Source organism: Toxorhynchites rutilus, chromosome 3 (genome assembly GCF_029784135.1).
Source record: "Toxorhynchites rutilus septentrionalis strain SRP chromosome 3, ASM2978413v1, whole genome shotgun sequence".
NCBI classification, from domain to species: domain Eukaryota; kingdom Metazoa; phylum Arthropoda; class Insecta; order Diptera; family Culicidae; genus Toxorhynchites; species Toxorhynchites rutilus.
The window spans coordinates 292,657,526-292,673,450 of record NC_073746.1 but is presented as its reverse complement, the minus strand read 5'-3'; the positions used below and the strand labels follow the sequence as shown (position 1 = coordinate 292,673,450).

Genomic DNA, 15,925 nt, shown 5'->3' with positions numbered 1-15,925 from the left:
TAAGTTCCAAATAAGTCACATGTTTTTTTTAAAGCACCGAGCTCTCAAATGACCTGAAACTCTAGAATGAAGGAAGCAATCAAAATATCGCCATTCAATCAAATTGTCAGCGTTGTGATGCCCATCTGCTGGCACTACTGAAAAAAATCTAGAATCTGAACGTTAAAAGAACGCTGGTGCCAAGGAAAAAGGAGCATCATTCTCCTGTAGAAGCATCGTACCACTGCGACCATTAGTTTGATCTATTGTAGTGTGAGTATCCTAAACCAACAGGTCGCTCCCGAGATTGTTTCAGGTAAGTTTGCGTTCATTCGACATAATTCAATCGAAAATAAATCAACATTTTAATAACAAAATAGGACGAATTGTGAGAGATGATTAGACATTCGCTTAGCCGAATTATCAAATTTTAACAAAAAGTTCGGATCAGATATATTCCGGAGTTCATGCGGGTTGAGATTGAACAAATATGACCATCAAATTTCCACCCCCAAAGTTCCGCTTCGGGGGTGGTGCTTTGACGCTTTGACTCAAGCCATGCCTCGTTCGAAAACACAACATTACGCCATTCTACCTTTCTCTTCATGTATGTCCGTGCGGTCTGAAGACGATTCTGCATCACCCATGGATGGTAAACTTCAATTTTCTTTGAAGTTTCCTCGATTTGATATTCTTCTTTTGTAAGAGCATTGTACCACAGCGACCATTTGCAGGTTCGGCGATTCATTCAAAATCCGGGCAATTGGTTTGGGGGTCTGCGCAACATAGGGGTAGTGGGGGCAAATTGGTCATGGGGGGGCAAAGTGGTCACCTGTTTGTTTGGTAGTATAACTATTGACTATAGATGCCGTATTGATAATCACCTTATGTTTGAAACATTTAATGACTTTTGAGTCACCCTGTACTTCAATAGAGTTGTCGCATGTCAAAATATAAATAAAAACAAAAATTGCTCTCTCGAGAGTCATTCGACCGTAGTTCCGCATGGTATCTAAGGATTTTTTCGTGAAATTTAGTTTATTAAATCTGATATGTTGGACAAATCATCAGTTTGGACGACTGTTCACATATTCTAGGAGAGGTGAAAAGATATTTTGTTTAATCTCAGCGATTAATTAGCATAGACATTATTTTCATGTTTGGGGGCAAAGTGGTTCTGTTTACTAAAGTTGATATACCTCATCACATTCTGCTCTAGAAGACGATCCTTTTGTGGCTTTGACCCTGGATAAATAAGCCACTCCCACTAAACCAAGCCTCATTATGCGGAACGTTATGTGTTTCTTACTACGCTTTTGTGTGCAAGAGAAAATTTAAATTGAGACTCTAGGTGAATAGGCCAACCTTATTTCATGCATGTACCTACTATAAATAATATGATTTGAACAAATTTGGATGAAAAAAACGCATAAATCTATTCCATTTAGCTTGATATGTAAAAGTGACCACTTTGCCCCCACTAGGTGACCATTTTACCTCCAAGCAAAAAAAAAGTTCGGTTTTTCACCTTTTTTTCTAATGATTAAAAATGTACTATTTTCGAATTTTTATGGTAAAGCCGTTTGCTGTCTTGAACAACAGTGAGTTGAACTATAATATTCGTCGAAAAACGCGAATTGAAGCGGTATGTGGACGCCGGGCATATTCCTTAGGGTGACCACTATGCCCCCGCTTCCCCTACGGCTTTTACTTTATTCGCGAGCAAGGCAGCGTAGCTTCATATCTTATTAGGCATACAGACTCAAATAAACTTTAGTGTGCCCTATGATAGGACGCTTAATACCACATTTTGAACCTTTGTTCAAGAACATTCCGTTTCGCTCAGGTTGACCGATTTTCTATGTGTTTCGCGTTGACGACATTGAGCTTCGTATTCCGAATTTGTGAAGCGACAATGACACGAATGGATTTTCAAGTGGAATGAACACACTTTTGAAATAGAAATTATGAATGAAAATAAACTTTCCCGAATCAAATCAGTACTTTATGAAAATGAAAATCACACGGTTTTTGTCGAACATGAAATTATTCCAAACTTCACAGAATTACAGTAAAAATTTTCCCCGTACACATTTTTCATTTACAGCTACGATTCAATGGACCGAAATGCTAGGTCACTGAGCTTGAGCTTGGGTAGACTAGACCGAAATGCTAGGTCATTGAAGGTCAAATATTAAATAAATAAATATATTGCTTCATGAATATCACTACAATGAATTTAAGTGGATAATAATTTTAAAACTTGAAGTTTCATTCGAAGCATGATTTTTTGGAAGAAAATATGTTGCAAAATTCCAATAAGAATTATTAAGAGGCAAAACGTTATTCCCAGTTTAACAGTAGAAATTTAGCCAAGCTTCGATAATATTTTATAGATTATAATTAAATTGAGTTAAATTACTCCGCGTTAGTCAAATTATAGTTATACAGGTCGGACTCGATTATCCGGAGTATTAATTTTTTGTTCACTCCGGATAATCGAATCATAAAAAAAAAATTCTCGGTAAACGTAATATAAATATGATTTGCACTTTTTTTTTGAACGGTTGTATTCAGCTTGGACCCGTTTGTATGTTTGTGACTTTGTAACTTTGTAACTTTGCAACTTTTTCTGTAGCGCTATACCACATTGATAGAAATTTAACCTTCTTCCTGTTGACCGTTTGATCTGAAATTTGGAACACATCTTTATCTCTGGTTTCATTATAAAACTGCGTATTCCATGATCTTCAAAATCCAAGATGGCGGCCAGTACAAAATGACGGATTATGTACATATTTTCTCGAAATCCCATTTTCCCAAAACCCCATCAATATGGGTATCGAATGAAAGAGCTTGATCAGTAGAACACGGTTATTTATGGAAAATGTAAATCCAAGATGGCGGCTGCAGCAAAATGGCGGTTTACATATATTCTCAGAACCACTTCAATGTGAATATCAAACGAAAGGGCTTGACTAGTAGAACACAGTGTTTGTGTTCTACTAGTTCTACTAGCTCTACTAGTCAATCCCTTTCATTTGATATCCATATTGATGGGGTTCTGAGAAAATATGTAATCCGTTATTTTGTAGTGGCCGCCATATTGGATCAGCATTTTTCATAAATAACTGTGTTCTACTAGTCAAGCTGTTTCAAAAATAAATATGGCGTCATCTTATGGTGGCGGCCATTTTGGAGTTGAATTTTCAATGAATAACTGTGTTGTACTAGTCAATCCCTTTCATTTGATATACATATTGATGGGGTTCTGAGAAAATATGTAATCCGACATCTTGGATTAGCATTTTTCATAAATAACTGTGTTCTACTAGTTAAGCCCTTTCAATTGATACCCATGTTGGCTATTCAATATGGAATTATTATACAAATTATTCAAAATTTCCGAAAATCAAAAATAAAATACTCCGGATAATCGAGTCTAAAATTCCGGATAATCGAATCCCGGATAATCGAGTCTCCAGTTCATTCGTTCAATTAAACTCATGATGATGAGCTGCTCCTAGTAATGGACCGTTTAGTCATTCTCTAAAGGGTGTCCCGCATCAAGTTGCATCAAAACTCCGAAGAAAATTACCTAGTTGAACGATCCTTTTTATAATTTTCGATAAAAACACAGCGATAAAAATACGGTGTAAACAATACACTCTAAACTGCTTCTACACAAACTTTCAAAAGATAATACACAAAGAGTAATTTTCTACAGTGTTTCTTCTGTGATGCAATTTGATGTGGGACACCCTTTAGTCTTATGCGAGGCAGGTGAATATGCAATACAAAAATATTAGGTTGAGCTTGAAAATTCATTTTGACATAGCTTTAAATGCGATACCAGGTAGGGAATACAGGTTGCAGTATATTGACGGTTGCTAGGAGCCAGAGTCTTCCACGCACCCTACATTCATTCTACCATTTCATATTCACAGCTCCAAATGCAGTACAAATTATATTAGGCTGTCAAAAAAGTCCTGCGGTATTTTTTTTTTAATTTTCATTTGTTCATAAAATTAGTTACAATCATCTGTTTTAAGTCAAATATGCGCCGTTTTGTTCGATGACTTGTTCCCAACGAGATGCCAACTTCATAATACCCCTGTTATAGAAGCTCGCTTCCTTATTGGCAAAAAAACTCGGATAGCCAATTTTCACAGGCCTCTTTTGTGACTTCTGACTACCTAGCTCGTTCGCCATGGACAAAAACAGGTGGTAGTCACTTGGTGCAAGGTCCGGACTACACGGCAGATGCAAAGGAACCTCCCATCCGAGCTCCCGGAGCTTCTGGCGCGTCACCAAAGAAGTGTGTGGTCTGGCGTTGTCCTGATGGAAGACAATGCGGCCTCTGTTTATCAAAGATGGCCTCTTATTCATGAGTGCTACCTTCAAGCGGTCCAGTTGTTGGCAGTACAGGTCCGAATTGAGCGTTTGGCCATAGGGAAGCAGCTCATAATAGATTATTCCTTGACAATCCCACCAAACACACAGCAGAACCTTCCTGGCCGTTAATGAGGGCTTGGCCACCGTCTGAGCCGCTTCAGCAGGCTTCGATCACGACCGTTTGCGCTTCACGTTGTCGTAAGTGACCCACTTTTCATCGCCAGTCACCATCCGCTTCAGAAACGGGTCGATTTTGTTGCGATTCAGCAGCGATTCACATGCGTCGATACGGTCAAAGATGTTTTTTTGCGTCAACGTGTGTGGCACCCATACATCGAGCTTCTTTGTGAATCCAAGCTTCTTCAAATGGTTAATAACGGTTTGATGACTTATCCCCAGCTCTTGGTCGATGCTACGGCTGCTACTATGTCGGTCTTTCTCGGCTAATTCAGCGATTTTGTCGCAATTTTCGACGACAGGCCTTCCGGAGCGTGGCGCATCTTCGACGACCTCTACACCAGAACGAAAACGTTGAAACCATCGTTGTGCGGTGGAAATCGAAACTGTATCGGGTCCATAAACTGCACAAATTTTTTTGGCAGCTTGAGATGCATTTTTGCCTTTGTCATAGTGTACTGTAAAATATGTCGGATTTTCTCTTTATTTTGCTCCATATTTGCGACACTATAACTCACGAACGACTTAACCAAACAAAACTGTCAAGGACTATATTATAGCGCGCAAAAATACCTTTCCAACAAGCTATAGTATGACTCGATACAATGAATACAACTAGAACTACGCGCTTACAACGACACCTCGCGGAAATACCGCAGGACTTTTTTGACAGCCTAATATATACATCGAAACATATTTTTTCCGCAAACAAAAATTTGGCAAAACAAAACAAAACATATGAGGGTTTGGTTGAAAGTTGATTGAAAGTAAAAACAATAATTTATTGGCAGTTTACTGTGTGTTCGCCATATGCGTTGAAGTCATCCACCTGGAACTTACCAATACATAGGTAGGATTATATTGTGTTTTTTCAATGTGTAATAGCTTTAGAATATCGATTCACAGGTTTGTTGCATATTATAAAATTGCTCTTACCCATTTACAGCTAATATTAATCAAAATTTGTCATTTCATTGTATAAATATCTCTTGCTTTTGGGGGGATATAATTTATAGACCAACATAAACACCCCCTGGTAATGAGTACCAGCCGATAATCACGATTGCCGCTGGAACGACATGAATTATGACATCAATTATCAGCAGTAAACTAATCCGACACAATCCTCCGCTGTAAACCACGAGTGTGAAGGATTCACTGCTGTAACTATTGTAGAAGTGGGCCATAAATACCAACGTTGATTGCCTTCCGGTGGCAGCGAATTAGACGAGACCGGGGGTAACGTTAACATTCGCTGCTGTTTGTTTTTTGCCAACGAAATAGACCTAGCCGAGAAGAGAAAACATTACCACTGATGAAATGACTTGTATTGGTGCAACGTGTTCCGCCAGATGAAAGAATATCACATTTCTAAAATGTTCATACTATGTCCACTTCGTGCGTAATCCTTCGGGGCTCTCAATTCGTAAACAATAGTATACGGCCATTCACAAGAAGGGCAATGTGCGCAGTTATGTGCACAAAATAAATCCAATGGCCAAAAATATCCTAGGAGAAGGATAAATATGGATAAATGAACATGCCGGAAAGTATACACAGCGATGATAATCCTGACAATGACCGATGGTTGGACGAGTTTGAAGCCAACAGGACCGACCGCTGGCGACAACTACTACATAATACTCGAATTCAACTGTGGTATCGTATTTCACTATTAGTGCTTTTCGCTAGCGGGAAGCAGCTCAACGCAATGAGACACCATATCATCGTTAGCCGAGACTCGATATCAGGAGCCACCAACTGGAGGAGAAATGGCACCGGGAAAGGGCACTCTTGTGGCTAGTTTAGTTCGTACAGCCTTAAGACCTTGACCCGGGCAAAGGGTTACAAACAAACGTGCACGGAGGATGGTAGACGGGGGCTTATGCAACAGCTGTTCTGCACAATCTGTGGCAGCTGCTGGCAAGTGTAAATGTAATGCGGAAAGTCACATCCGGGAGAATTCTTCAAGCTGAGAAGCAATCCTTTTTGTTGGTTTATTGACCACATTGGAAACATCTTTTTTTAATGCAGTGCATTGGAATGGCAACGGTGGAATCGGAATCATTGGGAGCGATGGTACATGAATCATACGAACTATGTCCACATCGGAAGGAATACGGATAGTGGATACAACATACTGAATACACGTACTTTCACATAAATAGGTGCCAACACATTAAGCTCATTGCATGCATCACGAATCGGATGGCGAGTTTGATGATGTATTCTCATAGCTTTCGTCTTAGGTCTATCGCGTTGCACTGCTCGTTTGATGATAAAATAATATTATAACTTTTCATACCTTGTACAAAATAATTGTATTCCAATAATATAATTTTCATAATTGTTTTCTCCCAACAAACCATTTCAAAGAGATTCTATCGATTGCCTTCTCAGATTGGTCAAATATATATTTCGCTTCAACGTGTGACGATACAAATATCGGTACACACAAATTCTATTTCCCGAATAGGTGAAAATTACACTCTTTTATATCAGGCGAATATGAGATAGTTCAGACGAGCATATTTTTAAAATGACGAGACGTGGTTGAACATTAGCGTACATAAAGAATGGGGTTCCAAAAACTAGATAAGATTTATCTACTGTTTGTAATTTATAACATCATGTGTCGCGAGTTGCTACTTATGTCCTCAGAAGCGACCGGCAGTTCAAAATGTTCCTATGAATATCCTCGTCTCTTCAGTTCTCCATAGTTCATCTCTTAATTTCGGTTTCGGACATGCAAATTGGCTATGGCACGGAGGCTCAATCCATGCGATTGTGAAACCAGCTGATTAAACCCACAATGTTCTAAAACCTTGACTAGGTTGAAGAAAATATTCGTAGTGTTCCACCAAACTCACCAATATTCTGGAAAGAGCTGAACGAAACACCGATACACACATTGACGATAATGGACGCCATAAGTCTAATACCTTCTTGTGAACTATTCAATTATTAACATCCGCTCTAACATTCGTTATATCTGAAGGTAAAAAGATCTCTGCAATACTTTTCTATTTACTTCTTTTCGAATCGCCACTTCGATTTTATTCCCTTTTGTAGTTGCATTTAGGGTAACACGGGGTGAGTTGGACATACGGGGTGATTTGGACCACCCCTTTATCTCAAAAAGTACGGCTCAACTTGGATTTTATTGTAATCTTAATCCAATTTTTCTGGTCTGGAATTTGGCCGAGACACCTGGTATCGATCCAAAAACACTGTTACTGATTGTAACATTATCCCAAAATACTTTACATAAACATAAGTATGTTTTTTTTTCAATGAAATACACACTGGACCAAATCACCCCGTATCAAATTTTAATGTCCAAAAATCATCTCTTTTATTTTATGATATATTCGGTAGTTTGCGGCTTGATATAATGATTAAACATTATTGATTGAGAGAATACAAGTGTAGCTCAGTATACAATGTGACATTTTTGATTTAGACCGTATTGGATTGGAAATATTAGGCGATTTGCTTAGGTGGTCCAAATTCCCCTCTTTTCCCCTACACATTGTTTTTCGTTGCCGAAAAAAGTTTGCCTTTGCTAATTCGTTTCTCCTGTAGGCTCATTCACATGATAGCAGCCTCGCCGAAGACAAATTGCGGAAAAGATGAAGATCTTTCTCTGCTGCTCCTCTATGCAATCTTCAATTTGCAGGGGAAACAACATTTCAATAAAATAAATGCATTAAAAACAAGTCCTCAAACTTTATGTTTTTCGACAATTGGTCGCCTTCTCCACGACCTATATTTGGGAACATGCTCTGTATGTATCCACACTGACTAGCAGAAAGCGGTTTTTTTTCAGAAAATATGAATATTGCATTTTCTTGGCACAATCTAGGGTTGTGTTTATCCTTTTCACTCAGCTGTTTTCTCTCATATCATTTTCCGCAACATGAGGTGCTCTTATACATCTCTGAGTTTTCCAGGGGCACTTAAACGATTGATTGCATGTTTAGCTAATCCCCAGAAAACAAGCTTGTAGCTGGAACAAAGAACATAAAACAGATCACCAAAATTGCATTAGAATAATTTCGGATAGTGATGCAGGAAAAAAAACAAATCATATTTGAGGGGCTCAGAATGCAAGGGGAGTAAGTGACTTGATCGATTTCTCTTCATCAACTTTTTATTCAGTTAATAACTCCACTGCAAAAACGTTCCAATTTGAGTTTGCTATAGAATCCGATAGATGAGGTTCTGGCCTATCTTTCACATTGTCAAATACAGCTGGGAATGTATTTGCAGCTAAGTTATGACCGATGAAGAGAAATCGATCAAATCACTTACACCCCTTTCATTCTAAGCCAATCATTTATGTTTACATGAAAAAACAACCTCTGCGAGTCGATTAAATACCAACCCAATAGTGTGACTAAGTATGATTTTTTCTCATTCCCTTGAACAGCACTTATATTTTCGGAAAAACTTTGCTTTCTCAGAAGACAGATTACTAAAATAAGCTACCGTATCTTTGGTGAGCCAAACATTAGTAAATAGAATGTGCATATTTTCTGTAAATATTACCGACCGTTAGTAAAATAAATGTCAGATGCTATACACATACCTACCAACGATTGGTACGTTTTGCTGTGCGTTATTGGTAACAATTGGATGACAATTGGATGACAATTGTATCCCTGGCAACTGCGAAAAACTATCTGTCATCATTTAAAATTTTTCGTGCTGATAACAACAATAAAGATAAGTTCTTTTGAATAATTTTGAAGCATTGTATTTTAACGTTTGTTTTATGACTTATTATTTCATTTCGTTGCTGTATTGTAGGTTTTTACATATGGTCCACCTAATCGCGCATAGCGCAGAAAACCCGATTCAGAGTGGTGGTAATATGCGAACCGCCAGTGAAGGTGGAAGTATCGTGCTGGGAATAACAGCCAAAGAGGGTGATAACTTGACCATTCTTTTTCCAAGCTGATGTGATAAGTGTCAGCAGTACTTGCGGGGGCTGATACATCAGGGATTGCTATACAAGCAGTGTAATCTCATAGTGCATCGGCAGTGATCGGCTACGGGACTTAAACCGTGCGCAGCGGAAACTGGCAGTCGAACGGTAGCGTTGACCAACCGTAGTAAGCAGGTCTTGGCCTTCCCCAGCAGTTTAACATGGCCGAGCTGCCGGCGCCGCAGATTGTCATAATAAAGGGTGTGTCACATCAAATTGCATCACGGAAAAAACGCTGTAGAAATACGCCCAGTAGACCGATCCTTTTGAAAATTTTAGACAGTAAAATAAAAACTACTAAACAACTTTTGGCATTTTCTTTTTATTCATACTTCGAGCCCAAGCCCGTATGCTCGCACCTTCCTCTTTACCCCGTCCATAAGGTTCTGTACAACGTCAGGTTGTAGTTTTTTTTTGAACAGAAATCCATTTTCTCTTGAAGTCCGCCTCCGATTTGACAACTTTTGGGTTCTTCCGGAGGGCCTGCTTCATAATCGCCCAATATTTCTCTATTGGGCGAAGCTCCGGCGCGTTGGGCGGGTTCATTTCCTTTGGCACGAAGGTGACCCCGTTGGCTTCGTACCACTCCAACACGTCCTTTGAATAGTGGCACGAAGCGAGATCCGGCCAGAAGATGGTCGGGCCCTCGTGCTGCTTCAATAGTGGTAGTAAGCGCTTCTGTAGGCACTCCTTAAGGTAAACCTGCCCGTTTACCGTGCCGGTCATCACGAAGGGGGCGCTCCGCTTTCCGCAAGAGCAGATCCCTTGCCACACCATGTGCTTTTTGGCAAACTTGGATAGTTTCTGCTTGCGAATCTCCTCCGGAACGCTGAATTTGTCCTCTGCGGAGAAGAACAACAGGCCCGGCAGCTGACGAAAGTCCGCTTTGACGTAGGTTTCGTCGTCCATTACCAGGCAATGCGGCTTCGTCAGCATTTCGGTGTACAGCTTCCGGGCTCGCGTCTTCCCCACAATGTTTTGCCTTTCGTCGCGGTTAGGAGCCTTCTGAACCTTGTATGTACGCAGGCCCTCCCGCTGCTTGGTCCGCTGGACGAATGAACTTGACAAATTCAGCTTATTGGTGACATCCCGGACCGAACTTCTCGGATCACGTCTAAACTGCTTAACTACGCGCTTGTGATCTTTTTCACTGACGGAGCATCCATTTTTGCCGTTCTTCACCTTCCGGTCGATGGTTATGTTCTCGAAGTATCGTTTTAGTACTCTGCTGACCGTGGATTGGACGATTCCCAGCATCTTACCGATGTCCCGATGTGACAACTCCGGATTCTCGAAATGAGTGCACAGGATTAATTCACGACGCTCTTTTTCGTTCGACGACATTTTTCCAAATTTACGAAAAATTGACAGTGAAGCATGGCCAACGTGATCTATACACTCTTATCTGATTATAAGCGAAAGCTGAAGATATAATTCCTAAAAATTAAATTTCTACAGCGTTTTTTCCGTGATGCAATTTGATGTGACAAAAATATATTTGCGGACTTTCGTCAGCTGCCGGGCCTGTTGTTCTTCTCCGCAGAGGACAAATTCAGCGTTCCGGAGGAGATTCGCAAGCAGAAACTAACCAAGTTTGCCAAAAAGTACATGGTGTGGCAAGCGATCTGCTCTTGCGGAAAGCGGAGCGCCGCCTTCGTGATGACCGGCACGGTAAACGGGCAGGTTTGCCTTAAGGAGTGCCTACAGAAGCGCTTACTACCACTATTGAAGCAGCACGAGGGCCCGACCATCTTCTGGCCGGATCTCGCTTCGTGCCACTATTCAAAGGACGTGTTGGAGTGGTACGAAGTCAAAGGAGTCACCTTCGTGCCAAAGGAAATGAACCCGCCCAACGCGCCGGAGCTTCGCCCAATAGAGAAATATTGGGCGATTATGCACTGCCACATACGCTTCACGTCACTTACACTTCCCTTAATCTTTTTGTGTCTATAATCACGGACAGTTACGTGTAAAAATGAACTCCGTTAAGTGAAAGTGTTCATTCCCGTTTATGAGAGACATGTCAATTGCATAATACCGGGCGTTTCAACGTTATGTCGGTTGCATAATTTCGGACGTTTGAACATTTTGTAGGTAAAATTAATATAGTGTATGGGATAATATTGCATTTAATTAAGCGCATGTTTTAGAATGACAAGTTTGCGATTATACTTCGATATTTCGGTATTTCAATGCCAACTATTCGGACTCATCCCATGATTCATTTGCTTGGTGCGTTAGTTTGCTGAATCAAACGCTGATTCAAAGATGAGGAGGAATACTTGGTTGCTCGTGAAAAATATAGTTGTTGCACATATGGGATTGTAATTTTATTTTCTCTTTCTATAAATTACTTTAGAGATATAACATGACTATTATGTTTAATAATCGACATCTTGCATACTCTTGTTGTTAGCTCTGTCTTACTCGTTTGAATAGTGAGAAGTATTTAGTATAGGTCAAGGTTAGTATCATTTTTTAAGAACCGTTTGTACGATTTTGATGAATAATAATATCTTCTATATCTCAGAACAAACCCGATTTAATCCACCTCACGATCAGTATAATCTGAGCCACCACTATATAGGATTCTCAAGTTTAATCCTCTTATCCTTCCCATTCTCGTGTAATTTGATATAAGGGACAATACGTTTGATTTAATTATTTGAACAGAAACTGGTCAGCAGAGTCGGTCAGAAGTATAATCTTCATATAAAACATCTGAGTTTCAAAGAATTTGCCAAAAGCAGAGAGTGATTCAGATTTTCTTCAGACGGATATCAAAATTATGGAGAAGGAGCTAGAGAAGAATTTAAAAACAGTATCTTGTAAATACTTATCAATGATAGACTCATTTTTTCCATGTTTGAAAGTTATTATCACTTTTTTAATATTTCTTTATTTAAAGTATGTCTTCAAAACAATATCGTTGAGAATATCTATTAAATAAAAAACAAAGACCTTATTTGTTATAACCATCGTCCTCATTCGGATCTTGTCCACCAATTGCGAATGTTTTAATTACAAAAACCAGCTTTGCAATGTTGGTAAAACTTCACAGTTATTATTTTATACTCGAATTATCAACAAATCAATATTATACATAATCAATCATGATGATCGTTCTTTCTAATAGGAGATTATTAATTATTGTTTCTCTCGCACTATTACTGCGTATTTGGGCCAGTGGCCTCCATTCTCATTTGATGGTGTTGCGACTCTTTTGGTCTAATCCTAAAAATAGAAACAAAAAATTTCTATTCATTCAGGATAATCGGAAATAGACCTTTCGCCATGTTTCAATGGTTCTACGGAAGGTACATATTTAGTCCCTTATTACATTCCATAGCGCATTTACGGAATCCAAATAAACAAATTTACGTCTTCTGGATACGTCAGGATTTCGTTCTAAAAATGCACCCAGACGGGTAAATTTCTGTTTGTTTATCTTTTCTTTCCTAAAGAGCAAGACAAGATTCAAAACGTTAGCAACAAGCTAAATAAATACGAAATTAAACTTACTCCATTCCGCGTGACTAGCTTTCACCATCTAAAACACAAGTGACAAATATACCTGTTTTTCTCCGAGACGTGACAGTATCGTGGTATTCCTAATAACACCGAGTTCATCAAAGATGTCATGACGGATGAACTCTTCCGGATTCTACACACACGGTGGCAGCCGTAATAACTTCACTTCGTTTTCACCGTGAAGTGACGTTCGTGATCAGGCCCAATAACTATCATTTTCAGTTCTTTTTTTCACCTAGATCAGTTTTGTAATAAAAAATCTACAACAATTCATTAATCTTTAAATTTTTTTTTCATTCAATGATTCACGAGATTTGCATTAGTATCGAGCAAGTTGTGAAACATCATCAATCCAGCGGGAGTGAGAGTGCTTTAGCTATCTCTTCTTCCGAAAGCACAAACCCTCTACATGTTTAAAACTTACTGTAAATTCGTGGTGAAAAAAATATGATTTTAATTTTTTATTTTTTGTTGATTCAATCATTATTATCACCTAACAACCTAACAATGGCGAAAACAAGTCAAGAAGAAACTACGGAATGAATTACAAAAAGCAAAAGATTAACAGTTGATTATATAAAATAATGTTTTAGATGGAATGATCTATTTGCTTATTTACGTGTTTAGAAAAAATATAAAAAATTGTCGTGAATATTTGAGCCAAGAATCAATAGATTATTTTAGAGTTCATGTTATTGGAACAATTCAGAATAAGTTCCGATGACAAACATTGATCATTACATCATTTACAATTCACTCAATGTACTTTTAGCCAATTAACATCCCCGCTGCCATATGCCTCTGTGCCTCTGTGATTCGAACTCCCGGGCACATCTGATATAGGACAATAAAGCATAAAATATTCTGACAGTTGAATGGTACACCAAGATCTAAAAATAATAATCACTACTGTTTCTGCACGATTTATCAAATCATCACAGATATTTGTTTCCACAAACGAAAGCGATACGGGAAATGCTGACGATTTAATATGTAATATATCTATATTGAAATTTAGAAAACAAAAAAAACATAAGTGAACCAAGTAAAAAAATGACTGCCGATATGCTTGCTACATGAGGCATTACCACATTTCCCAGGACCACTAGGGATATACTTTTGTGTCGATGTGTGTAAAACGCCAAATTCTGGATCAATAGTAAAACAATATAGGACCATTTACAACCACTACAAAATTTAGCCAATTCATGAAGGCAACGGATCAACCGATTTCCAAAAATAGGACGTTTCATCTTTCCCCATCAAAAGGTTCATATCTGCAACGCCTTCCCAGATGTTCAAAGTATTTGAATTAGATATCGTCCAATGCACGGCTCTACTTACCACTCTGCAAATAAACTGCCAACGCTAGCAGGAAACTGGCTGAAATGTCCATTATCCTCCTCTGGCAATTCCTGACGACAACACAACAGTGTCGGAAAATCTCAGTTGAAAGTAGCAACCGAATGGGTGGGAGTTAGAGCACAGATTTTCCTCCTCAATCGAGCTCTCTGTCTTCGATGGAGCCGGGTGGAAAGATGGAACGGAAGAAATTCACAATCTTCTAATTATCTCTGTTATCTCGTTCCTCTAGATTGAACCGCACCATCTTGCTAGATGTATAAACAAACTTTTGAGCGTCAATTTTTGTCTCGCAGGGGAGTGGATAGTCAGAACCACACGCACTTGATTCCATCAACTGTACTTGGGTGCAGCCACGTAGAAATACAAGTCACTAATCCGAGCTAACCGTAATGAATGTTGTTCTCGTCAGCTATCATATTTCAAGTCCTCGAAAATATCTCCATAATCAAAAATACACTGTTTTGGGCCACTGTTAATTATTACACTGGATCCTGAGGAAAAGAAATAGAAATAAATATTGAATTAGTATGAATTGCCATCCTAGTTCTTGTACGGATTATCAGATCCATATTTCATAATCATCTTGCGATGTTCAATTAATGATAAGTGCGTCGTTTTCACGAATGATTGATTGGCGCGGCCATCTGTCGATTATTAGGAATGAAGCAATGATTAATGTCGGAACTTTGTTTTTGGTTCGTCTGGGGCTTACTAGAAAAACAGTCGCCATTCATCGTGTTTTCACACACACAAATCTCATCTTAATATGAGACAGAATCGGATCAACAAGTTTAGCAGAAGGTCACTCATGTATTTTGTCACATCTATGGTGGATACGAGAATAAAGATCCACAATATATACATAAAACAAATATTTCTCTAAACATCCGCTCTCAATATGTAACATCTGATCATCAATTTCGATTTACACAAGTTAGAACTTGGATAAATATGTTTGAAAAACGGGAAATGCCTAGCAAAAAAAATATTCGATTCCAGTATCTATGGCTTTGTGTTCACAAACAGAAACACATTATCTCCTTGTAAGTCTGAGTGGAAATTTTCAATCCACCGCGACTAGTGTCAATCGAAAGAAATTGAATTGGAGCAAAATGAACGTAATCCCGGGTAATTGTCTGATCGAACAAAATTGAATTGCTGGAAGCTAGCTAACATAACGAATCCGGTATCCTCGCTTAGTACCCATTAGCAGAGATTTTGTGAAGTAGTTTTACTGAACGGGGCAAATAAAATCAGTAACTGGAGGCAACGACAGTGCTAATCCGCTGCAATTCAAGCTACAACTGCATGTTTAGTGGTGAACCAGAACAACATAATACCGCTTTAACTCAAAGTCCCGAGAGCTTTGTTACTAATATGTCACCAATATTAAATTACTGCGAGAGTGTTATTCCCCACTAATTGCTTTGTTGACAAATAATATCCAGACGGCTAACATAAATCGCCTCTCGTACAACAAACTAATTT

The 15,925-nt window shown here is 38.9% G+C and overlaps 1 protein-coding gene across 2 annotated transcripts in view; it reads right to left on the bottom strand.

Annotated features, from left to right (window-relative positions):
• LOC129774886 (relaxin receptor 2-like) overlaps positions 1–15,925 on the bottom strand; it is a 113,920-nt gene that overhangs the window by 75,073 nt on the left and 22,922 nt on the right. For both annotated transcript variants that reach the window (XM_055778933.1, XM_055778934.1), the window contains exon 2: positions 14,417–14,928. In XM_055778933.1, coding sequence (XP_055634908.1) covers positions 14,417–14,468 — 52 coding nt within the window. In that variant the 5' untranslated portion in view covers positions 14,469–14,928. The remainder of the gene's footprint in view (positions 1–14,416; positions 14,929–15,925) is intronic.